The sequence below is a fragment of the Ogataea polymorpha genome, assembly GCF_001664045.1.
Source record: "Ogataea polymorpha strain NCYC 495 leu1.1 chromosome Unknown OGAPOscaffold_3, whole genome shotgun sequence".
NCBI classification, from domain to species: domain Eukaryota; kingdom Fungi; phylum Ascomycota; class Pichiomycetes; order Pichiales; family Pichiaceae; genus Ogataea; species Ogataea polymorpha.
In genome coordinates this window covers 1,270,237-1,291,294 of record NW_017264700.1, presented here as the reverse complement: position 1 = coordinate 1,291,294, position 21,058 = coordinate 1,270,237, and the positions used below count along the sequence as shown (strand labels likewise).

Genomic DNA, 21,058 nt, shown 5'->3' with positions numbered 1-21,058 from the left:
CTAATTTTTGAGCAAATATTTATTTCACCATGGTGGTTCGTGGGAGACGAAATGTCGGCCCAATGGTTTCAGATAGTATTATAAATAGTGGTGTTTGGTGCGATTTAACATTGATAAGTCTATTCCTGATAGTTTTTTAAATGTCACAGTACCACGTGATTGTGATTGGCGGATCAGCATCAGGCTTGCAAGCCTGTTTGACGTTTGGCAGGGCCTACTTAAACGTCCTGTGCATTGATTCTGGTTACCCTTGCAACAGGTACGCCAAAGAGTCGCACAATTTTCTTACGCACGACGGATCGTCGCCGGCCCAGATCATAGCCAAAGCCAAAGAACAGCTGCAGAAGTATCCTACCATCAAGTTGATGGAGGGAACCGTGCGGAACGTGTGCAAGGATGTTTCTAAGGAGGCCGTTAAACACCCATTTCGAGTCGAGGTAGACTCTCCTAAAAATGGCACATCCAACTCGTTTATGGCTTCACGCGTCTTGTTTGCCTCTGGACTAAACGACAACGTTGACAAGATACCAATTGAGAACATTGAAAAATTCTGGGGAAACTACGTTATCCACTGTCCTTTCTGCCATGGAACCGAGTTCAGGAACGGCAAGACGGGAATCTACTATACGAATGCATTACATCTTAAATTCATGCTGCCAACCCTGCACAACTGGAGTCAAGATATCGCTGTGATCTGTCCCGACGATGTTTATGGCTCCTTGGAAGCAGATTTTGTTTCGGCTATGCAGCAGAAAAGTATCTCTTTACACAAGGGCAGAGTTGTCAAGTTAGAGCCACGAAGCAGTGAGGATGGACGACTGGGCAGGGCAATTCTTGACGACGGCACCGCAATCGAGCTCGATGTGCTCTACACGATTCCACCTTCAACCATCAACAATAAGGAGATTATTACCAAGCTGGGCGTTGAATTGGACGAGATGGGACTTATTAAAGTCTCTCCCCAGCAGAAGACGAACGTGGAGGGCGTTTTTGCAATCGGTGACAACACTACCCGCATGAGAGCACTGGCCTTTGTAGTTGGCCAGGGTATGCTTGCAGCATCCTCCATTTGTCATGAAATCCTACACGAGCGCTGGAACGCGTAAGTTAGTGGTCCCTTTAAGATATCGGAGTGAGATTTTTCAGTGTCTAGTCTAACTTTAATTTTTCTTGTTATTTGATTGTCGTTCATCGAGTTGAAGAGATTTTAAGGAAATGAAAATGTCCCTCCATATAAAATGATCCTTCCAGCATCCAAAGCGTAGACGAAGCTATCAGCCCTGTGGACTGATTTGTAAGAGAAATGGCACCCCCTTGTCCTATATCTCGCACCTATAGTGCCCCCTCGTAGCACCCCCACCTTGTGCCCCACAGTTACCTTTTGGACCGGAATACATTTCCAATATGCAGAGTCAAATTAATTTAATTAATTTTTATTTTTCTACCATGTCCAACGACACCTATGCCACCCCGCTGTCGTCGCGGTACGCGTCCAAGGAGATGTCGCAGATCTTCTCTCTGCGGAACAGGTTCTCCACGTGGAGAAAGCTGTGGTACAACTTGGCAATTGCCGAGAAATCGCTGGGGCTTTCTGTCGTCACCGATGAAGCTATCGAGCAGATGTCCAAGCACCTCGAAATCACGGACGAGGAAATCGAGGCCGCCAAAAAGGAGGAGGCCATTGTCAGACACGACGTGATGGCCCACGTCCACGTTTTCGGCGAAACCTGTCCTGCTGCTGCCGGAATCATCCATTTGGGAGCCACCTCGTGCTACGTTACAGATAACGCGGATCTGATTTTTCTCAGGGACGCGTACGACGTTTTGATCCCCAAACTTGTGAATGTTATCAACAGACTGGCCAAATTTGCTCTGGACCACAAAGACCTGCCAGTGCTTGGCTGGACTCATTTCCAGCCCGCCCAGCTGACGACTGTCGGGAAAAGAGCAACTCTGTGGCTCCAAGAGCTGCTCTGGGACCTCAGAAACATGCAGCGTGCCAGAAATGACATCGGACTGCGCGGAGTCAAGGGAACTACCGGTACCCAGGCCTCTTTCCTGTCTCTTTTCCACGGAGACCATGACAAGGTCGAGGCCTTGGACGAAAAGGTGGTGGAGCTACTAGGATTCGAGTACGCGTACCCTTGCACGGGGCAGACCTACTCACGTAAAATCGACATCGACGCCCTGCACCCACTATCGTCTTTGGGCGCCTCGTGTCACAAGATGGCCACCGATATAAGATTGCTGGCCAACCTAAAAGAAATGGAAGAGCCGTTTGAAAAAAGCCAGATCGGGTCGTCTGCCATGGCCTACAAAAGGAACCCGATGAGGTGCGAGCGTGTGTGTTCGCTGTCGCGTCACTTGGGTTCGTTGTACCAGGACGCATTCCAGACGGCGTCCGTGCAGTGGTTTGAGAGAACGCTGGACGACTCTGCCATCAGAAGAATCTCAATTCCAGAGGCTTTTCTGACGGCAGACATTTTGCTTTCGACGCTGCTGAATATTACTTCCGGCCTCGTGGTGTACCCGAAAGTGATTGAGCGCCGTATTAAGGCAGAACTGCCCTTCATGGCGACCGAGAACATCATCATGGCGATGGTGGAGCAGGGTGCTTCGCGGCAGGAGTGCCACGAGGAGATCCGCGTGCTCTCGCACCAGGCATCGGCAGTGGTCAAGCAGGAAGGCGGCGACAACGACTTGATTGAGAGAATTAAGAGCACAGACTACTTCAAGCCTATTTGGTCGCAATTGGACAAATTACTCGACCCGTCCACTTTTGTTGGTCGTGCCCCACAACAAACTGAAAAATTCGTAAACGTCACTGTTGCAAACGCACTGGAACCATACCGGTCGCTTATCAACGAGGAGCACGTTCAATTGGCCGTCTAGAATAGAGTTGGACACAAAGGTGACTGCTGCAAAGGGTGGGAGTCATCGCATTTCTATTGTTTTAGGTGCAAGAAACAATACGGAGTTCACTCCGTGCTCAATTTGCTGCTCTGTAAATTTTTTTTACTCATGACTAAAAAAAAAATCGCTGCCCCCTCGTCATTGGCGGCACGTCATGTGCTCCCATTTACTAGTGCAGACATTTTTATTAGCATCAAATTCCCTTTTTTCCTAATCATCTTTTATCATCTTTTATAATAACTTCGATGGCCCAGGTCGAGGATTATTCGTCGCTGCACAGATTGCGGAAAAATTCCGAGATTCTGTCCAATGCAAACAAGATCCTGGTGGCCAATAGAGGCGAGATTCCCATTAGAATCTTCAGATCTGCCCACGAGCTCTCCATGCAGACAGTTGCTATCTACTCCCACGAGGACCGACTGTCGATGCACAGATTGAAGGCCGACGAGGCCTACGTCATAGGAGCTAGGGGCCAGTACTCCCCTGTTCAGGCGTACTTGCAGATTGACGAGATTATCAACATCGCCCTTGAACACAACGTCTCCATGATTCATCCCGGTTACGGCTTTTTGTCTGAAAACTCAGAATTTGCCCGGAAAGTTGAGGACAGTGGCATGATTTGGATTGGCCCGCCCCACAACGTCATTGACGCTGTTGGAGACAAGGTCAGTGCCAGAAACCTGGCCGGCAAGTGCAACGTTCCCGTGGTCCCTGGAACAGACGGCCCAATTGACAGCGTTGAGCAGGCCCAGGAGTTTGTGGATAAGTATGGCTATCCAGTGATTATCAAGGCCGCTTTTGGTGGAGGTGGACGTGGTATGAGAGTGGTTCGCGAGGGCGAGAGCATTGCTGACGCTTTCCAAAGAGCCACCTCCGAAGCCAAGACCGCTTTTGGAAACGGTACCTGTTTCATTGAGCGGTTTTTGGACAAGCCAAAGCACATTGAGGTGCAATTGCTGGCCGACAACTACGGCAACGTTATCCACCTTTTTGAAAGAGACTGTTCCGTGCAGAGAAGACACCAGAAGGTGGTTGAGATTGCCCCAGCCAAGACGCTTCCTGTCGAGGTCAGAGACGCCATTCTGACTGACGCAGTGAAACTGGCTAAGGCTGCCAACTACAGAAACGCTGGTACTGCAGAGTTCCTTGTTGACAACCAAAACAGACATTATTTCATCGAAATCAACCCTAGAATCCAGGTCGAGCACACCATCACTGAGGAGGTCACCGGAGTCGACATTGTTGCTGCTCAGATTCAGATCGCTGCCGGTGCTTCATTGCAGCAACTGGGTCTGTTGCAGGACAAAATTACCACCAGGGGATTTGCCATTCAGTGCAGAATTACCACCGAAGACCCTGCCAAGAACTTCCAGCCAGACACAGGAAAAATCGAGGTGTACAGATCTTCGGGTGGAAATGGTGTGAGACTGGACGGTGGTAATGGATTTGCAGGCGCCATCATTTCTCCCCACTACGATTCCATGTTGGTCAAGTGCTCCACGTCTGGCTCAAACTACGAGATTGCCAGAAGAAAGATGATCAGGGCTTTGGTTGAGTTCAGAATTAGAGGTGTCAAGACCAACATTCCTTTCCTGCTGGCTCTTCTGACCCATCCAACGTTCGTTTCTGGCGACTGCTGGACGACATTCATCGACGACACTCCTTCGTTGTTCGAGATGGTGCAATCCAAGAACAGAGCTCAGAAGTTGCTCTCGTACCTTGCCGATCTCTGTGTCAACGGATCGTCGATCAAGGGCCAGATTGGTCTGCCAAAGCTGACCAGAGATGCTGACATCCCGGTGATCCACGACATTAACGGCTGGGATATCGATATCAAGAACACTCCTCCTCCAGAATCCTTTAGACAATACCTTTTGGACTACGGTCCTGAGCAATTTGCCAACCAAATTAGGGCTTTCGATGGTTGCTTGATCATGGACACTACCTGGAGAGACGCTCACCAGTCGCTTCTGGCAACCAGAGTTAGAACCATAGACTTGTTGAACATTGCTCCGGCTACGGCCCATGCCTTTAGATACGCCTTCGCCCTGGAATGTTGGGGAGGTGCCACTTTCGACGTTGCTATGCGTTTCTTGCACGAGGATCCGTGGGACAGACTCAGAAAGCTGAGAAAAGCCGTGCCAAACATCCCATTCCAGATGCTTCTGAGAGGAGCGAATGGTGTGGCGTACTCGTCGCTGCCTGACAACGCCATAGACCACTTTGTGAAGCAGGCTAAGGACGCCGGAGTGGACATTTTCAGAGTCTTTGATGCTCTGAACGATTTGGAGCAACTGAAGGTCGGCGTCGACGCCGTCAAGAAGGCCGGAGGTGTGGTCGAAGCCACTGTTTGCTACTCTGGAGACATGCTCAAGCCAGGCAAGAAATACAATCTCAAGTACTACCTGGAGACCGTCGACAAGATTATGGAGATGGGCACCCATTTGCTTGGTATCAAGGACATGGCCGGTACTTTGAAGCCGGCCGCGGCAAAGCTGCTGATCAGCAGTATCAGAAAGAAGTATCCTTCTGTTCCTATCCACGTCCACACCCACGACTCGGCCGGTACCGGTGTGATTACCTATGTTGCTTGTGCTCTTGCTGGTGCGGACGTTGTTGATTGTGCTGTCAACTCGATGTCGGGCCTGACATCTCAGCCTTCCATGAGCGCGTTCATTGCTGCCTTGGACAACGAGATCAACACCGGCATTACCGAGCAGAATGCCAGGGAGATTGATGCTTATTGGTCCGAGATGAGACTGCTGTACTCGTGCTTCGAGGCTGACCTCAAGGGTCCAGACCCAGAAGTGTACAACCACGAGATTCCAGGAGGCCAATTGACAAACCTGTTGTTCCAGGCCCAGCAGGTTGGTCTGGGCGAGAAGTGGCTTGAAACCAAGAAAGCCTACGAGGAGGCCAACATGCTTTTGGGCGATATCGTCAAGGTCACTCCAACTTCCAAGGTTGTTGGTGATCTGGCCCAGTTCATGGTCTCCAACAAGCTTTCTCCAAAGGATGTGGAGAGGCTGGCTTCGGAGCTGGACTTCCCAGACTCCGTGCTGGACTTCTTTGAGGGTTTGATGGGTACGCCATACGGCGGGTTCCCGGAGCCTTTGAGAACGAATATTCTTGCCGGAAAGAGAAGAAAGCTGACTCGCAGGCCGGGATTGGAGCTCGAGCCATTCGACCTCAAGAAGATCAAAGAGGAGCTCCAGTCGAGGTTCGGCAACTCCATTACCGAGTGCGACGTGGCCTCGTACAACATGTATCCAAAAGTGTTTGAGTCGTTCAAGAAGATCCAGGAGAAGTACGGCGACCTTTCTGTGCTGCCTACGAGATTCTTCCTTGCTCCTCCAAAGCTGAACGAAGAGATCTCTGTGGAAATCGAGCAGGGTAAAACCTTTGTCATCAAGGTGATGGCCATTGGAGACCTGTCGCCGCAAACCGGCACCAGAGAGGTGTATTTCGAGTTCAACGGTGAAATGAGAAAGGTCACTGTCGAGGACAAGCTCGCCGCTGTGGAGACAGTCACGCGTCCTAAGGCCGACGCACACAACCCGAACGAGGTGGGGGCTCCTATGGCCGGTGTGGTTATCGAGGTGCGTGTCCATCCTGGAGTCGAGGTCAAGAAGGGTGACCCATTGTGTGTTCTGAGTGCGATGAAGATGGAGATGGTTATCAGCTCGCCTGTTTCTGGAAGAGTTGGCGAGGTGATTGTGCACGAGAACGACAGCGTCGACGCTGGCGACCTGATCTGCAAGATTACGAAATAATAGTAACAAAGCTTTAAACGTTTATATTATACAGCATTATTTGCGTCTCGCTCTGCGCTTTTCGTCGCTCTTCTTCTCCTCGACGAGCTGTTCGTACCGCGCGGCCAGCTCCTCGTACTCAGCCATTTTGTCCTGCACTTTTTCGTCCTCGTGGCTGGCTCCCTGCCACACGTTGTGCGGGTCTGCCAGCAACTCCGCAGTGTGCTTGTTTTGCGACAGGATCTTGCTCCAGATGTGTATGAGCTCGTTGGCCTTGATGGTGCTCTCTTTGATTCGCTTGATGTAGTTTGTGGACTCCTGGATAGAGATGCGGCTCTGATCGATGGCGCCGTTGATCTTTTGCAGTTTCTCCAGCTCTGCGCGAATAGCCGTCTCGCGGTCCTTTTCGTGAGACCGCGGCGGCGACGTGATCACCTCCTCCAGACTGTTGAGTGCTGGTGTTATTTCTTGCGACATTACGCGTACAAAAAAGTTTTTTTATGTCGTTAGGGTTCGATTTGAAGGTGGTGTTGCTGTCCGAGGACGGCGACAAAAACGAGGACGGAAGCATCAACGCTACAGATATGCAGGAGTACGTGCTCAAGGGCATTGACACGATGGAGAAAATGAACGAGTGGTTCGACAGGTTCGACGAGCAGGTCGCGTACCCGAACGAGGGAAATATCAAGTACGATGTTGGCTCGGACGGAGTGGTGGTGGTGATTGTGAAGACACACGAGGTGCGCAGCCAGGTGGAGGATTATATCGGGCAAACAAATAACACAGATAGAAGTAATGTGTAGGTAATTATTAGTATTTATTTGGCACTATTTACGCATTTTTTTCTTTCATGAGTGAATCGCCCGACGTCTTGCCCATCTTTTCCAACTCGCTGAAACGGCACGACGATTCGAACTCCACCTCTCCGCGCGTCCATGGGGACACGCACGCGGCGGCGGCCGACAGACTTCTCCCCTACGAGAACGCGCGGCAAAAGTCCAGCACAACACAGAAGAACCTACCTCGCCAGGATCGGCCGCGGTTTTTCCTCCTGGTGCTGCTATACCTCATCCAGGGCGTGCCCATAGGGCTGGCGTTTGGGTCTGTGCCATTTCTGCTCAAATCAGCGCAATTGAACTACACTCAGGTTGGCTTTTTCTCGCTGGCGTCGTACCCGTACTCGCTGAAACTGCTATGGTCGCCCATTGTCGACTCGTGCTACCTGAAAAGACTTGGCCGAAGACGCTCCTGGATCATCCCTGTCCAGACGATTTCCGGACTCACGCTGCTGTTCCTGGGAACGGTGATCGACTCTCTCATGCGCAACGTGCAGAAAAACCTCTACACCCTCACATACACCTTTTTCTTCCTCATCCTGCTCTGTGCGACACAGGACATCGCCGTTGACGGCTGGGCCCTCACGATCCTGTCCAAGGACGCATTGAGCTATGCATCCACGGCACAGACAATCGGTCTCAACACCGGCTATTTTCTCAGTTTTACCGTTTTCCTCGCGTTCAACTCTGCAGACTTTGCCAACTCGTATCTCAGGAAAACGCCGAGCTCAGACAGCTTCTTGACGCTCGGCCAGTACATGTGGTTCTGGGGGTGGATGTACCTGACTGTGACGCTGGTAATACTGATTCTCGTGCCGGAGGACCCACTCTCACGCAGGAAACAGGCCTCTTCTAAAGATATAGAGCTCGAGGAGCTGCTTAGAGACGAACAGTCGGGGGTCAACGCGGTGCAGGCGCATACCGCACACAACGAGGGGCCGCGCCAGACCACGCTGTTAGGCGTCTACCACAAGATGTGGAACGTCGTCAAGCTGAAAAACGTCAAGCTTTTCATCTTGGTGCATCTCGTGTCGAAAATCGCTTTCCAGGCCAATGAGGGGGCCACGAACCTGAAGTTGCTGGACAAGGGCTTTTCGCGCGAGGACCTGGCCATTACCGTGCTGATTGACTTTCCGTTGGAGATCGTCTTTGGCTACTACTCTGCCCGGTGGTCTACGGGAGACGAGCCTCTGAAACCGTGGATGTACGCGTATCTGGGCCGCATAGCCGCAGCTGCGCTGGGACAAGTGCTGGTCTGGTGCTTCCCAAAAGACGGCCACGTGACTACAGCGTATTTCCTGTTTGTGATTTTCCAGCACCTGTTGAGCTCCTTCATGTCGACGATCCAGTTTGTGTCGATCTGTGCTTTCCACACGCAAATAGCTGACCCGCTGATTGGCGGCACGTACATGACTACGCTGAACACGCTGTCAAACTTGGGCGGGCAGTGGCCCAAGATCATTGTGCTCAGTCTGATCGACAGGCTCACCACAGCCAGATGCATGCCCGCCACGCCGATGGCTACAAACCCGTTCGAGGAGGCCCCCTTTTTCAACTGCTACAGCTCGTCAGCCAAGAGCGACTGTGTGGGGCATGGTGGAGTGTGCAACACCATTGCAGATGGCTACTACAACACTAATCTGCTGTGCATACTTATTGGATTGGTACTGTACTATGGATGGATCAGAAAAACAGTAGTCCATCTTCAGGGTCTTCCGATCAGCGCATGGCGAGTGGGCAAATCCACGCTGCCTATTTGAAGAATTGGATCGACGCATAGATGCTCAGGTAACTGAAGATGAGGCCTGCTATGTTTTCTAGCAGCGTGTGGAAATGGACAGAGGTGACGAAAATCATCCAGAACCAGAGCCACAGCAGAAGCGAGATAAACACCAAGGGATAGTCCTTGAGCAAGCGGCGGAGGCTTGCAGTATCTCTAGTGCGCCAGAACGCTCGCCATTCATTTTTGAAATTGCGTATCTCGGTGGCCAGGTCGTCAAGCGTGTAGAACCGGGCACACTCGAGAATCAGAAACATAGAGCTCAGGGACAAAATGAACATGTGTCCAGACGGATCGTGGCCGCCGGTCCACCTACCCTTGATGGCACGGCACTGCGATGATGTCAGAGAGCTAGAATAATACAGGTCAAGGTTGGAGGCGTCCATCAGTTTGAACTTTAGCGGGTCAGTGGCACGAGATTGCGGGATGTTATCGCACGAGCCGCCGGTGAGAACAAAGATCTTATCCATGATAGGCAGGCCAAAAAACCATTGTGTGTAGAAGTACCAGCACAGAGTCACACATGCAAACTGTTTCAAAGAATCCGCCAGCGAGTCTGCACTAAAATAGCGCGACGTGCTGGGCACTCTGAGCAGCAGCAGAAGGTACACGACAGACGTCCAGAGCCATCCCTTTTTAACGAAAAGGACGTTGAAGATGTTTTTTTTCGAGGTGAAGTAATTGTGCGTCGTTTCCTGAGGCGAAGCAAGCCAGACCAATTGGCCAACAAGAATCACTATCGGGTACAGCAAAGCGATTAGGACCTGAAACTTGGTCAATTTTGTTGCGTTGGCCACAACGCCCATCTTGGCGTCCAACATTTGCAGATGTCGTGCGACAGGGTGGTTTTGGCGGACGGGCTGGGACATAAAAGGGCGAAATAATAAAAAAATTAAATTAAAAAATAAAATAATCCAAATTAGTATAACAAAATCCATTTTCATATGGCGGAGGTTGCCGACGAGGACCTACCCACCAGATGGGAGATCGAGCTGGAGGTAAGTGCCAATTGTTGTTTGCTAACGTGTCAGTTTGTGCAGTCGCTCGCTAATATGCAGTATCTCACGTACTTAGCCCAGACGGGGTTCCTGGAGGACGAGAAGTTTCTTAACTACCTCGAGTACCTGGAATACTGGCGACGTCCCGAGTATGCGAAACAGCTGGTCTACCCCAACTGTCTGCATGTGCTCACCATGCTGAAAAGCCCGCAGTTCCGCAAGGACATCGCCAAAGCAGAGCTGAGCTCTGTGCTGTACAACGACATGGTCGAGAGGTGGAAGGAACCGTTGCGAGAACCTGTTAAGGGCGCCAAGGAGGATCCTGGTACTAGTGGCCAGGAGCAGCCGCAGTCCTCGCCACAGATCAAGATCGAAGACACCCCCGACGTAGCCCCGGTCTCACCCGTACACAGGCTAAAATAATTATATTCCAGCATAATCTTTACCATGAAGAGCGAGTACTGGAACAGTTTGGCGGGCGGCGTGGTGATCGGGCTTGCGTGCACCGCGTATTTGTTTTTGCTGGGCCGTGTTGCTGGCATTAGTGGCATGGTCGGTCGCGTTGTGTCCGGGAAAAACATATGGCCGGACGCTGCGTTTCTTGCCGGACTGGCTGCTGGCCCTGTTGTTTGGAGCTATGCCACCGGGAACTGGCCCGAGCTGTCGCTTAACACGCCGTGGTACGTACTGCTACCGGCAGGGTTTTTTGTTGGTTATGGCACGCGGCTGGGCAGCGGTTGCACGAGCGGCCACGGGGTGATGGGTCTCGCGCGGATGTCTCCGCGGTCGCTGGTGGCGGTGGGGTGTTTCCTGAGTGGGGGCATAGCTACTGCCACCTTGGCACATAAGTACCTATGACGACGGCCCTGAGTGTCCTTTCGATTGCATATCTGTGATTCTATGGCGCTCGCGCCTCGTGCAAAAGCTATTGCGCGATATTTTTCTCTATGCTCACCTCTAAATTATGTCGACTTGCTACATTCCAGTGTAAATTATTTTGCATGTTGCTCAGAAACATCGCAGCGTTCGGGTGCGGCCTGGCGTTCAGCATAGGCCTGATTCTTGGCGGGATGGCCAATCCGGCCACTGTGCGCTCGTTTCTGGACCTCGCCGGCGACTGGAACCCGTCCCTGGTGTTTGTGCTGGGGGGAGCAGTGACTGTTGCGTCTGCTGGGGTGGCGCTGCAAAAACGACTAGCCCGGCCTGTTCTGGAGCCCTCGTTCCAGCTGCCCACCGCACGCCAGATCGATGCCCCCCTGATGGCCGGCAGCTGTCTCTTTGGCGTCGGCTGGGGTCTGAGTGGGTTCTGTCCCGGCCCGGCAGTGCTGTCGATATTTGTCGGGCATTGGCGGAGCCTAGTATTCGTTGCAGGACTACTACTTGGTACAGCTACGTACGGCGCGAGGATGGGAAAAGTAAACACGGGCAAGGACAATTGACGTTGTGCCAAGGTGTTTGGCAGACTGCTACGACAGGTTATTATATTTTTATTTTCTCAAATATCATATTTTTCGCCACCTCAGTAGAGAGCTCCTCCTGAATGAGTCAATTTATCGAATTAAACCTGTCCAAAGACCCGATATACGACCACTGCTTTTCGCAGGATCGCAAGAGCGTCGCCATCACTCGCCAGAACAATGTCGAGATATACGACCTGTCGGCTGCCGGCAAGCCCAAGCTGCTCACGGTTCTCCAGCACCACGACAAAACAGTCACCGCGGTGGACATCAGCAAGGACGGCAAGATTGTCACCTGTTCGCAGGATAGAAACGCGCTTGTCTGGGAGCCCACGGCGGGCGGTGAGTACAAGCCGACGCTGGTTTTGCTGCGTATCAACAGAGCGGCCACCTCTGTGAAATGGAGCCCCTGCGGGTCCAAGTTTGCGGTCGGCTCGTCCGCACGGGTGATTGCCGTGTGCTATTTTGAGGTGGAGAACGATTGGTGGATCTCGAAACACATTAAGAGACCGCTCAAGTCGACGGTGTTGTCGCTCGACTGGCACGAGAACAGCGTGCTGCTGGCGTGCGGTTCGACCGACGGCCACGTGCGTGTCTTTTCGACGTACATCAAGGGTGTCGACACCAAGCCGCCTGCCACCGTGTGGGGTGAGCGACTGCCGTTCCAGACACTGTGCCTGGACTACAACGTGGGCTCGTGGGTGCACGACGTCAAGTTCGACCCCAGCTACTCGTTTGTCGCGGCCGTCGGCAACGACTCGGCCGTGTACTTTGTGTATCCTGGGCCGGGCGAGCAGGAGGTTGCCGGCGTTGTCAAGGCCAGAACATCGTACCTGCCGTTCAGAACTTTGATTTTTGCGTCGCCAACCAAGGTTGTTGCCGCAGGCCACAACTGCTACCCGATCGTGTTTGAAGGAGACAGCAACGGCTGGCAGCAGACGTACGCGATAGACGACCCGGCCACCAAGACGAAAAGCAGCCACGAGAGCCAGTCGGCGCTGAACCTGTTCAGACAGCTGGACCTCAAAGGCTCGAGCGACGCCAACAGCGGCGAGCTGCTGACTGTGCACCAGAACACAATCAACGTGCTCAGACCCTTCCAAGCGGACAGCCGCGGCGTGCTACGGTTCAGTTCGTGCGGCAACGACGGCAAAATCGTGATTTTCGACGTATAAAATTACATAGACAGTAAGCTAGATCGTGTCGTCCGGGATGGATGTAGTAGTGAGCTCGTTATTTTGCGCAAGATCACCAGAGTTGTTCACCACCACCTGGTACACGCTGGACTTGAAGAGCGTGGAGATCACCGAAATCTTAGTCTCGAGCTCACGCAGCTCTTCCAAAAGACTGTCCTTAGTGAGCGCGCCGCGCGACAGACCGTCTGAGGTGGAGTCGACCTCCTTATTGAGCGTGACGATGTCGTTTTTCAGCTGCAGTAGATTGAGTGCGAGGTTCTGGTACTGTTTCAGCGTGTCGATCTCAAGTGGAGACAACTCCGAGGAGTACGTGTCGTAGTCCATGGACAAAAGCTCCTGGGACGCGTTGTTGGGCATCCTACTGTGTTGAATAACTATTTTATTTATTTTAGATATTTTGGCCTGGTTTTTCGCTTACATAAGATATAAATAAATACTCATTTCACCTCTTCGAGCTCCCTGTCGGCGACTTTGTCGTCTGCGTACTCGACGTTCTCGGTCTGCTGCTTCATCACAATGTCGATGTCGCCTGCGTGCGCGTTGCCATGACCCGTAGGGTTGAAGTGGATCCGGTTGACCTCGGAGTGGTCTGGAACCAGCTGTGCTCCACGTCTGCCGATCAGGTACCATGGCAGGGCAAACAGCTCCTCCATACTCTCGAGCGATCTGCCCGTGACCTCTGGAAGCAAGAACCAGGCGAAAACGATGCCGAGCAGACACACGCCGGCGAAGAAGTAGAACGCTCCATAGTTGGTCATAGCCAGCAACATCGAAGGCACAGCCTTGGAGTTGCCGTACTGGTTAGCAAAGTGGAACGCCATCACGACGGCAGTTCCGAGCGATCTCACGCGCAATGGCAGCACTTCCGAGTTGAACAGGTACTGCACAGAATTCCAGCCCATGGTCCAGCCGATTCCGTTGAAGTAGATCGAGGCGAGCGCGCCCTTGCCCGCACGCACCTGCGACGGATTGAGCTCCACGTCCTCCTCGGCAGCCTGGGGCACGATCGTCATGTAGATGGCGAAATAGAGCGACGAGATCAACTGGATGGTAATTCCGGCGTAGAGCGATTTCTTTCTGCCGATGAAGTCGATGAGGAAGAAGGCACTGAGGTAGGCCGACGTGAACTTGATCACACCCAGCACGGCCGTCATCATCATCCTGTCGGTTTGCTTCGACTTGCCGACCATGGCAAACAGCTCTGGGGCGTAGATGGTGATGGCGTTGGCTCCACTCCACTGGCCCAAAATCTGGATCAAGAGGCACAGCACCATTCTGATGCGAATGCTCTTCACCGTCACGAGTGACCTGATGTTTGTCCACAGCGACGTGCCACGAATCGCTTCCCTCTCGACCTGCAGCTGTTCGTTGATGTCGGCGATTTCCGACAGGATGTACGGATGGTCTGGCTCGAGGTGTCTGAGCTTGCTGAAATTAATGAGGGCCTGCTCCATGTTGCCCTTTTTGATGAGCCATCTGGGTGACTCGATGCAGAAGAACATTGACAGAATGAGGATGGAGCCGGCAAGAACGATTTTTATCGAGGTTGGGTATATCCACTGGTTGCGGCCGGTTTGGTGCAGCGCAGTGCCGTAGTTGGCGAAATACGCCATCATGATACCGAAATACACCGCTCCCGCGAAAATGTTGTTGCACGTTCCTCTAATGGCTTTTGGCGCACACTCCGATATGTAGCAGGGTCCACAGACAACGGTGGTGCCGATACAGAAACCCTCAATCAGACGGCCAGCATACAGCTGGCCAATCGAGTGGCTCGTGATCTGGATGATGGCGGCGATCGCCCACACCAGGCAGCCCACTTGCAATGTTCTGATTCTTCCCAGCGCCTCGGCAGCATAGATAGACACAAGAGAGCCACCGATGGAGCCCAGTTGGACCATAGACGTAATGTTGGACTTGAGATTGGCCAGTTGAGAGGCAGTCTTGCTAGGGTCCTTGAGCCCAAACTCCTTAATGAAAGAGGTCTGGGCAACTGTTCCTGAAATACAACCTTCGTCGTAACCCCTGGCGCAGCCAAGAATTCCAAACACAAAGATAGAGAGATACAGGGTTCTGTTGTATATTTGTGGAGGGGCGTCGTCCTTGTTGAGATGAAGTCCGGAGGACCACCAGTGCTTTGAGTCGTTGACGGCCTCGATTTTCGAGTTTGCGTCGGAGTGGATTCAGACATAGGAAAGCAGCTGTGAAGCTGGGGAAGCCAGCAGTGGTATATTTATACGTGTTCTGTCTCCTCTTGAATGACCAAGCTCTCCTGCTACCCCACTGAAAAATACGTATTCTTTTCGCCGCAACAAGGGAACACAAACAATAGATATGCAGCGTCCACGCAAGATCCGACAAAGATGGATAATTTTTCGTACATCCCCGCATGACCGTATTGCTTAGTGCAAAGACGCCCCTCATTGCTGGCTAATCAGGTTACTCTAGATTGCGATTTAGGGTTCTTTACCCCACACCAAGCGTTGTGATTTTTCCGTCGATAGAAAAGAGGGTCCTGAAGGGTCTTGGGAATCTAGCTTGCTTGCCAAGGGAAAGGCCGTGATCTGGGCAGAATTTCCATTCTGTAATTTTCTTGGTCATGCATGTAACTCTAAGACTGCGATCTCTAATATGACACTATTCAGCTGCTACTCATGTGACCTGAAAAAAAAACTACACCTTAGTACGTCCACAGACGTCCCTTGTTCTTGGGAAACCCCCGGTGACGTATCTCTTCTCCGCCTTTAGCGATTGCCGGGGAAAAACGGAACCTCAGGGTCGCCTCCGTGTCACGTGACCTGGACTGAACTCTATCATGTCTTGCAGCACGAAAAAATTCGCCAAACCAGGGCTCCAAACCAGCCGGCTCCCCGAGAGGTGCACGTGCCTGCGATCACGTGCCACTTCACACCCACGGCACCTCCGTGGACGGATCTGTTGAATTGTATCCGATAAAAAAAAGTCAGACTCATGTTTGATGATTTATCGTTACAAAAGGACGACCGCGAGTCGTTGAATGCGTCTGCGCCAGTTCTGGAGGCAGAAGGCGTCCAGAGATATCTCCAGATGGCCAATTTCAAGCTGCATCGGTGTTTCGACCGCCATAACGAGTCGTTCAAAGATTTATGGAAGCTCGATGAAATCCCGGACAAAAACAATTTCTTCTACCACCACTTCCCGAAAGTGGCCACCAACCACGACAACGAGCACCATGTGTCTAACTTTGGCATTTTTTTGAGCCACTTCTATTTAGGAAGGTGGCTTCCTGACACCATACAAAAATTGTTATTTCCTATCGAGCCTGTGGAGCAGAAGCTGAGCGCCAAGAATATGCCCACTATTGCCGAGTGCCGTCTTTGTGAGCGCCTGCAAGGACTATCTGTGTGGACGAGGACGGGCGAATGGTTCTGTGTGGACCGCAAGACCCAGCTCCACTCGTCTGACGAGCTGGGCGAGCGGTTTTTCACCACGTACGGCGAGTATTGTCGGTGGCGCAAAACGTACAGCCAGCGGCTGCGGGAGCTGGAGCAGCAGGCGTACGAGTCTGAAGACTTCGAGGCGCTCGAAAAAGAGCTTGTGCGCTTGGAAAAGCTGTGTTTTAGCGCGAAAATCGACACAGATACTATTCTTTCCATCAAAAGAGGCTAGTGCATATTAATATTATCATTCCTCGTCGTCACTGACCTGGATAGGTTGTTTCAAAGGGTTTGCTTTCAAATGATAGTGCTGTTTGCGTCTCTCCTCAAACAGTCTGTGTTTTTCCTCTGGCGACAACTCCTTGTTCTCGTCGCCCGACTCAGGCTCCGACCCGGGCTTCTCCTCAGGCTGTTGCACCACCTCGATCCTATTTTCGTTGTAAACTGGCGCTTCGTCGTCGACGCCCTCACCAAGGTCGAGTGCCTCCATCTCGTCCTCTTCGTTGTCCGAGCGGTAGTAGTCGTTGTTTGGGTCGAACCCCCCCTCGTACGGAGTCTTTGGCTCGTCTATCTTCATGGTTGCGCTTTTCTCCAGCTCGTTGATCAAAATGTTTTTCTCGTCCCACTTGAGGTGGTCCATGTTGCCTGTGTGGTGCAGACGCTCTTTCTGCTCCTGAATCTTGGACCGAATCAGGTCGCCATTCGAGGAGGAGTCTCTAAACAGCTTGGAATTGAGACGGGTGTTTTCGATGACTTTTTTGCGATCGAACTCCATGGCCTCTGGGCTGAGCTTTCCGGGCTCGTCGGCGCGATAATCTGCGTCATGGGGTGCGTTTTTCAGGATTCCTCGTGGCATGGCAGTATCGCAACGAATGGAAAAAGAGGTGTTTCTGGGGTAGAGATGTGTATCTGGTTGCGCGTGCACGGATGCTAGGCGATGACTAATCAATGAGAAAAAAACCACGCCCATAATCCGGATGAGGTAATTGGCGGCTCCTATTTTTTACCGAGCCGTTTGTTCCCTGAGAATTCTGGCCGGATTTAATGCAGGTTTAATGATTAAAAAAGTTCGGGAAGCTTCTACACCTGTCAAACTGCCAAAGGGAGAGCCGATGAGCGCCGATACCTGGCCTCAGACACACGTTTTCGCGGCAGGATGAAACGGACCTATCTCAGCAGGGCGAGTTGCCCCCACATGGCAACTTCTGCCACCTCCAGGGCCCACAATTGGCATTTCTCTGTAGTTCCCTTCCTTGCCCGTTTAGCGTAGCATCTGGGTGGTACACTACCTTGGAAATTGAGAGGGCTCGGGAAGGTTGCCGGTGCTAGAATAGCTTCCGAGAGCGCTTCGAAGCTCTGTCCGGGTCTATAGACAGAAGGAACTTGATGCTAGCTACCACTTGCTTTACAGACCCAGGTTTCCCCTTTTCAGCTACGTTCCGAACAGCATTTTTTAAATCCGATTTTTTTGATGGGCTTCGGGCTACGACTAGATGGTGGGCCGATTTTGGTATGTATGTACCCATGCAATTTAAAGCTCTTGTTTTCCTATTCTTTCTCTCAACTCCACTCTTCCCATGAACACCTATTGGATTAAACTGTTTGTGGCCGTCGCGGCCTGTCACGGCGTCAGGGCCATGAACATGGAAGCTCACAGCCACGCAACCTCCACGCTTTCTGCCCCCCTTGACCTCAGCACCGTGGTGCCTGTCGCTCACGAGGTTCATCACATGCACGGTGTGCCTATCCTCGAGACAGAGCTCACTCCAGCAGAGAGATTGTTCTGGGAGGCCTACAATACCACGTCTTACTTCACCGTGGAGACCCCCTACAAGTCGCAATTGTATGTCCATCTCGGCCTCGTCTACGCTGCTTTTGTCCTGGTGTACCCAATTGTGCTTGTTCTGCGCAACGTTAACTCGAAGTGGTTCCTGCCATCGTTGACTGTGCACTCTGTCATGGTGATCGCCTCGCTCTTCAGCTACTCGCTCTTCATCAGCAACGCCCCAGACTTGTATCCGAACAACGCCTACTCCAAAATGAGCACTGGCCTGTTCTTCCTTGTGATTGTGCACCTGTTCAGCTCGTTCGTTTACACAGCTAAAAAGTGGCTGGAGGGCCCTTCGCCAGCCACGCACGCGCCATTGCCAGGTAAAGACATCCAGATGAGCGAGCTCAACGGCTTTTCGTCGCCCTCGAGCACGCTGTACGACTCAGACGACCGTCTGCACCGTCTGAGTGCCGACTCGCTCGATCTCGAGGACCAGGGCTCGTCCACGCCAACTAGCCACCACTCGGGAGCCGCATCACCGCAGAAGCCCGAATTTTGGCTCTCAAGATTGTTCCAGCTGGCACCTGTCGCTAAACTGGTGTCCATCTTCGGACTGGCCTCGACCTTTAATTTCCACGTCCTTAATTACGGTATGCTGTGCTACTTTTTAATTTACGCCCCAACGGGCATCGCTGTGCTCAGCTGCATCGGCATGGGCAATCACGTGTTCAACCTGCTGGCACACTTCATCAAAGGCGGTGTATTCTTCACTCTTGGAATTATCTCACTCACGAGATACTGCGGCGGCTGGTCCAAGCTCGGCTGGGCTTGGAACAGGTCGTATATCCTGCCTTTTGAGAAGCCTACGTCATTCTGGTACAAGCTCCAGCCCAAAAACGGCATGATCACCATGGAAATGGTGGAGAGCTCGCTAATCCTGTTTTACGGTTCTACAAACGTCTTTCTGGAGCACCTTGCTGCTCCGGGCGGCCCATGGACCGCGAAGGACCTCCAGCACGTGTCGATCGCTTTTCTGTACATCGGGGCGGGCTTGTGCGGTGTGGTTTCGGAGCTAAAACTCGCCGACTGGCGTCTTGACAAGTTCTACTCCCAGGTCGGCCCAGACTTCGAGGTCCAGGGATACCGTCCTGCTCACGTGACCCCAGGATTCAGTCCTAATCCGTTCCCAGCCTTCACGATTTTCTGGACCGGGCTGCTGATGTCGCAGCACCAGCAGGCCTCTGAGCTGTCTACAAGTGTCCATGTGCAATGGGGTTCACTTTTGACGTACGGCTCTGTGGTTCGGTTGGTGACCTTCCTGCTAATGATCTTCTTCCCAAAGAGCCAGTCGTTCCAGCCAACCAAACCGTTCACAGAGCTCCTCACGTCTTTCTGTCTGCTCTGTGGAGGTCTTGTCTTTATGGAAAGCACGGATCCCGTCATCATGGCGCTCGAATACAGAGGCTTGACCCCGATGTTCACGATGAACGTGAGCGTGGGCGTGATTTCGCTGCTGATGGCCTGGATCATGTGTGTGTTCTCCATCAGAGACCGGCTCAAAGCTGGCTCGCACTAATGTTGCTACGATAATGAGGCAAATGTATTCAATGTATTCAATACATTTTGACAAAACCTAAGCAGGTTAATTGATAATTTCTCTCTATTACAGTCTTCTGTCACATTTTTCATGTATTTCACTACTTTCATATTCTGCCAACTACTCAGATGGAGAGTTCCACCCTATCTTCTAGCTCCACCACGTCTTGCTATCTCCGGAGCCTTGAACGGCACTCTGAGCGTGGCAATCTTGTAGTTGCTGGATGCCGTCTTAGGCAGGCCAAAGGCCTCACATTGCGCAGCCGTTGCGTTCTTGATGACGCATCCGAGCGAACGGAACAGCGATGTCAGTCTTGACGGCTTGAGCGACAATTCCTGTGCAAGAGGAGAAACCTCCACCTGGTAATCATCCAGCTTCAAAATCAGCGCCAACAAATAGCACAGTATCTTATCCTCGCACTTGGGATCGATCAAGTAGTTCCTATTATTTTTTTTCAAAATGCTAAAGTTTTTCAGCACATAGTCCACAAGCACCACGGGCGGCCGGTTGAGAGACTCGATCAGCTGGTCCTTGGCGTGGACGCGACGGTTGGCGTACAGTCCCATCAAAAGCGAGACATAATACAGCATCTGCAGCTTGAGTTTGCGGTCGGGGGTGTCTTTGGTGATGGAGGAAAGCTTTCTTAGCAGGTAGCGCGAGTTGGAGTACGGTAGCAGATCCAGCTTGTCCTTGGCCTGGATGCTGTCGTTCTGCAGACTGTCAACTCTGATGCTGGCAAGCTCTGTCTTGGAGATGATGTTTTCGAGCGGATAGATGTCGTCTACTGAGGTTGCGTTGACGTCGAACTGCGGAGTGACTCTGTGCTCGTTGAGATCGTCGAGCATCTCGCTCTTGGACGGAAGCATGGACGTGTTGACCTTGATCGAGTCGATGATGTCTGATTGCTCGGTTTCGAGCTTCGACGCATCGATCTTGTTTTTCTCGAGGTCCAGAATGGCCTTCTTGGCCTTCTTCGTACCAAAGGCCTCACCCAGAGCGTTTCTTTGCACATTTCGCTGCACATCCAGCTGTCTGATATTTGGAATCGACAGCTTTCTCTTTGACGTGACGCGCGTCGACAACAATGGCGCTCTCAGAAGCTCAACTGTTTTCTTTTGCGGATCGAATACTCCCACGTAGTATTTCAGGTCGTCCCCTATGCTTTCTCCCTTATACTCCAGATTCTCAGACTCTCCGTGGACCAGGTAGCCATCCTTGTGTTTGTATAGGTCGAAGGACACGTTCTCTGGGATCTCAACGCCATTCAGGCACGAGCTTACCACGACAGAATCGGTTCCATCGGCAACCGTCTTGACGTCCAACTCGACAAAAGAATCCATGC

General features: G+C 52.1%; 15 protein-coding genes across 15 annotated transcripts; 9 read left to right on the top strand and 6 right to left on the bottom strand.

Annotated features, from left to right (window-relative positions):
• The first annotated feature begins 28 nt into the window (after nt 1-28).
• Nucleotides 29-1,269, top strand: OGAPODRAFT_16363 (uncharacterized protein). Its single transcript, XM_018354374.1, has one exon. The coding sequence runs from the start codon at nt 141-143 to the stop codon at nt 1,104-1,106; it is 966 nt and encodes a 321-aa protein (XP_018211805.1). The 5' UTR covers nt 29-140; the 3' UTR covers nt 1,107-1,269.
• OGAPODRAFT_87688 (Pyruvate carboxylase) lies at nt 41-6,909 on the top strand. Its single transcript, XM_018356871.1, has one exon. It carries the CDS (start codon nt 3,159-3,161, stop codon nt 6,684-6,686), a length of 3,528 nt encoding a protein of 1,175 aa, XP_018211803.1. The 5' UTR covers nt 41-3,158; the 3' UTR covers nt 6,687-6,909.
• Nucleotides 1,466-2,957, top strand: OGAPODRAFT_16362 (adenylosuccinate lyase). Its single transcript, XM_018354373.1, has one exon. It carries the CDS (start codon nt 1,501-1,503, stop codon nt 2,890-2,892), a length of 1,392 nt encoding a protein of 463 aa, XP_018211804.1. The 5' UTR covers nt 1,466-1,500; the 3' UTR covers nt 2,893-2,957.
• Nucleotides 6,723-7,142, bottom strand: OGAPODRAFT_8131 (uncharacterized protein; the record flags this gene model as incomplete). Its single annotated transcript, XM_018356506.1, has 1 exon — nt 6,723-7,142. The coding sequence occupies one exon, from the start codon at nt 7,140-7,142 to the stop codon at nt 6,723-6,725; it is 420 nt and encodes a 139-aa protein (XP_018211802.1).
• Nucleotides 7,143-7,165: 23 nt separating this feature from the next.
• OGAPODRAFT_8130 (uncharacterized protein) lies at nt 7,166-7,468 on the top strand (the record flags this gene model as incomplete). Its single annotated transcript, XM_018356504.1, has 1 exon — nt 7,166-7,468. The coding sequence occupies one exon, from the start codon at nt 7,166-7,168 to the stop codon at nt 7,466-7,468; it is 303 nt and encodes a 100-aa protein (XP_018211801.1).
• A 47-nt stretch (nt 7,469-7,515) lies between these two features.
• OGAPODRAFT_99909 (uncharacterized protein) lies at nt 7,516-10,158 on the top strand (the record flags this gene model as incomplete). The annotated part of the gene is made up of 2 exons (XM_018358109.1): nt 7,516-8,400; nt 8,449-10,158. 2 exons carry the CDS (start codon nt 7,516-7,518, stop codon nt 9,259-9,261), a joined length of 1,698 nt encoding a protein of 565 aa, XP_018211800.1. The 3' UTR covers nt 9,262-10,158.
• Nucleotides 9,286-10,158, bottom strand: OGAPODRAFT_93818 (uncharacterized protein; the record flags this gene model as incomplete). Its single annotated transcript, XM_018357415.1, has 2 exons — nt 9,341-10,158; nt 9,286-9,306 (listed from the first exon to the last, which is right to left on the bottom strand). Exons 1-2 carry the CDS (start codon nt 10,148-10,150, stop codon nt 9,286-9,288), a joined length of 831 nt encoding a protein of 276 aa, XP_018211799.1. The 5' UTR covers nt 10,151-10,158.
• Nucleotides 10,159-10,225: 67 nt separating this feature from the next.
• OGAPODRAFT_48051 (uncharacterized protein) lies at nt 10,226-10,702 on the top strand (the record flags this gene model as incomplete). Its single annotated transcript, XM_018355570.1, has 1 exon — nt 10,226-10,702. The coding sequence occupies one exon, from the start codon at nt 10,226-10,228 to the stop codon at nt 10,700-10,702; it is 477 nt and encodes a 158-aa protein (XP_018211798.1).
• OGAPODRAFT_16360 (uncharacterized protein) lies at nt 10,236-12,946 on the top strand. Its single transcript, XM_018354372.1, has 2 exons — nt 10,236-10,279; nt 10,313-12,946. The coding sequence occupies exon 2, from the start codon at nt 11,820-11,822 to the stop codon at nt 12,909-12,911; it is 1,092 nt and encodes a 363-aa protein (XP_018211797.1). The 5' UTR covers nt 10,236-10,279; nt 10,313-11,819; the 3' UTR covers nt 12,912-12,946.
• OGAPODRAFT_8126 (uncharacterized protein) lies at nt 12,930-13,289 on the bottom strand (the record flags this gene model as incomplete). Its single annotated transcript, XM_018356502.1, has 1 exon — nt 12,930-13,289. The coding sequence occupies one exon, from the start codon at nt 13,287-13,289 to the stop codon at nt 12,930-12,932; it is 360 nt and encodes a 119-aa protein (XP_018211796.1).
• A 45-nt stretch (nt 13,290-13,334) lies between these two features.
• Nucleotides 13,335-15,356, bottom strand: OGAPODRAFT_93816 (uncharacterized protein; the record flags this gene model as incomplete). The annotated part of the gene is made up of 2 exons (XM_018357414.1): nt 13,335-15,085; nt 15,327-15,356. The coding sequence occupies 2 exons, from the start codon at nt 15,354-15,356 to the stop codon at nt 13,370-13,372; spliced, it is 1,746 nt and encodes a 581-aa protein (XP_018211795.1). The 3' UTR covers nt 13,335-13,369.
• Nucleotides 15,357-15,893: 537 nt separating this feature from the next.
• Nucleotides 15,894-17,888, bottom strand: OGAPODRAFT_16359 (uncharacterized protein). Its single transcript, XM_018354371.1, has one exon. The coding sequence runs from the start codon at nt 17,202-17,204 to the stop codon at nt 16,596-16,598; it is 609 nt and encodes a 202-aa protein (XP_018211793.1). The 5' UTR covers nt 17,205-17,888; the 3' UTR covers nt 15,894-16,595.
• Nucleotides 15,903-16,534, top strand: OGAPODRAFT_8124 (uncharacterized protein; the record flags this gene model as incomplete). The annotated part of the gene is made up of 2 exons (XM_018356501.1): nt 15,903-16,474; nt 16,504-16,534. 2 exons carry the CDS (start codon nt 15,903-15,905, stop codon nt 16,532-16,534), a joined length of 603 nt encoding a protein of 200 aa, XP_018211794.1.
• Nucleotides 17,889-17,924: 36 nt separating the features above from the next.
• Nucleotides 17,925-19,716, top strand: OGAPODRAFT_16358 (uncharacterized protein; the record flags this gene model as incomplete). The annotated part of the gene is made up of 1 exon (XM_018354370.1): nt 17,925-19,716. A coding segment is annotated over one exon (1,771 nt), but the record flags the coding sequence as incomplete, so codon positions are not given.
• An 88-nt stretch (nt 19,717-19,804) lies between these two features.
• Nucleotides 19,805-21,056, bottom strand: OGAPODRAFT_99896 (uncharacterized protein; the record flags this gene model as incomplete). The annotated part of the gene is made up of 1 exon (XM_018358108.1): nt 19,805-21,056. The coding sequence occupies one exon, from the start codon at nt 21,054-21,056 to the stop codon at nt 19,860-19,862; it is 1,197 nt and encodes a 398-aa protein (XP_018211791.1). The 3' UTR covers nt 19,805-19,859.
• Between the last annotated feature and the right edge of the window lie 2 nt (nt 21,057-21,058).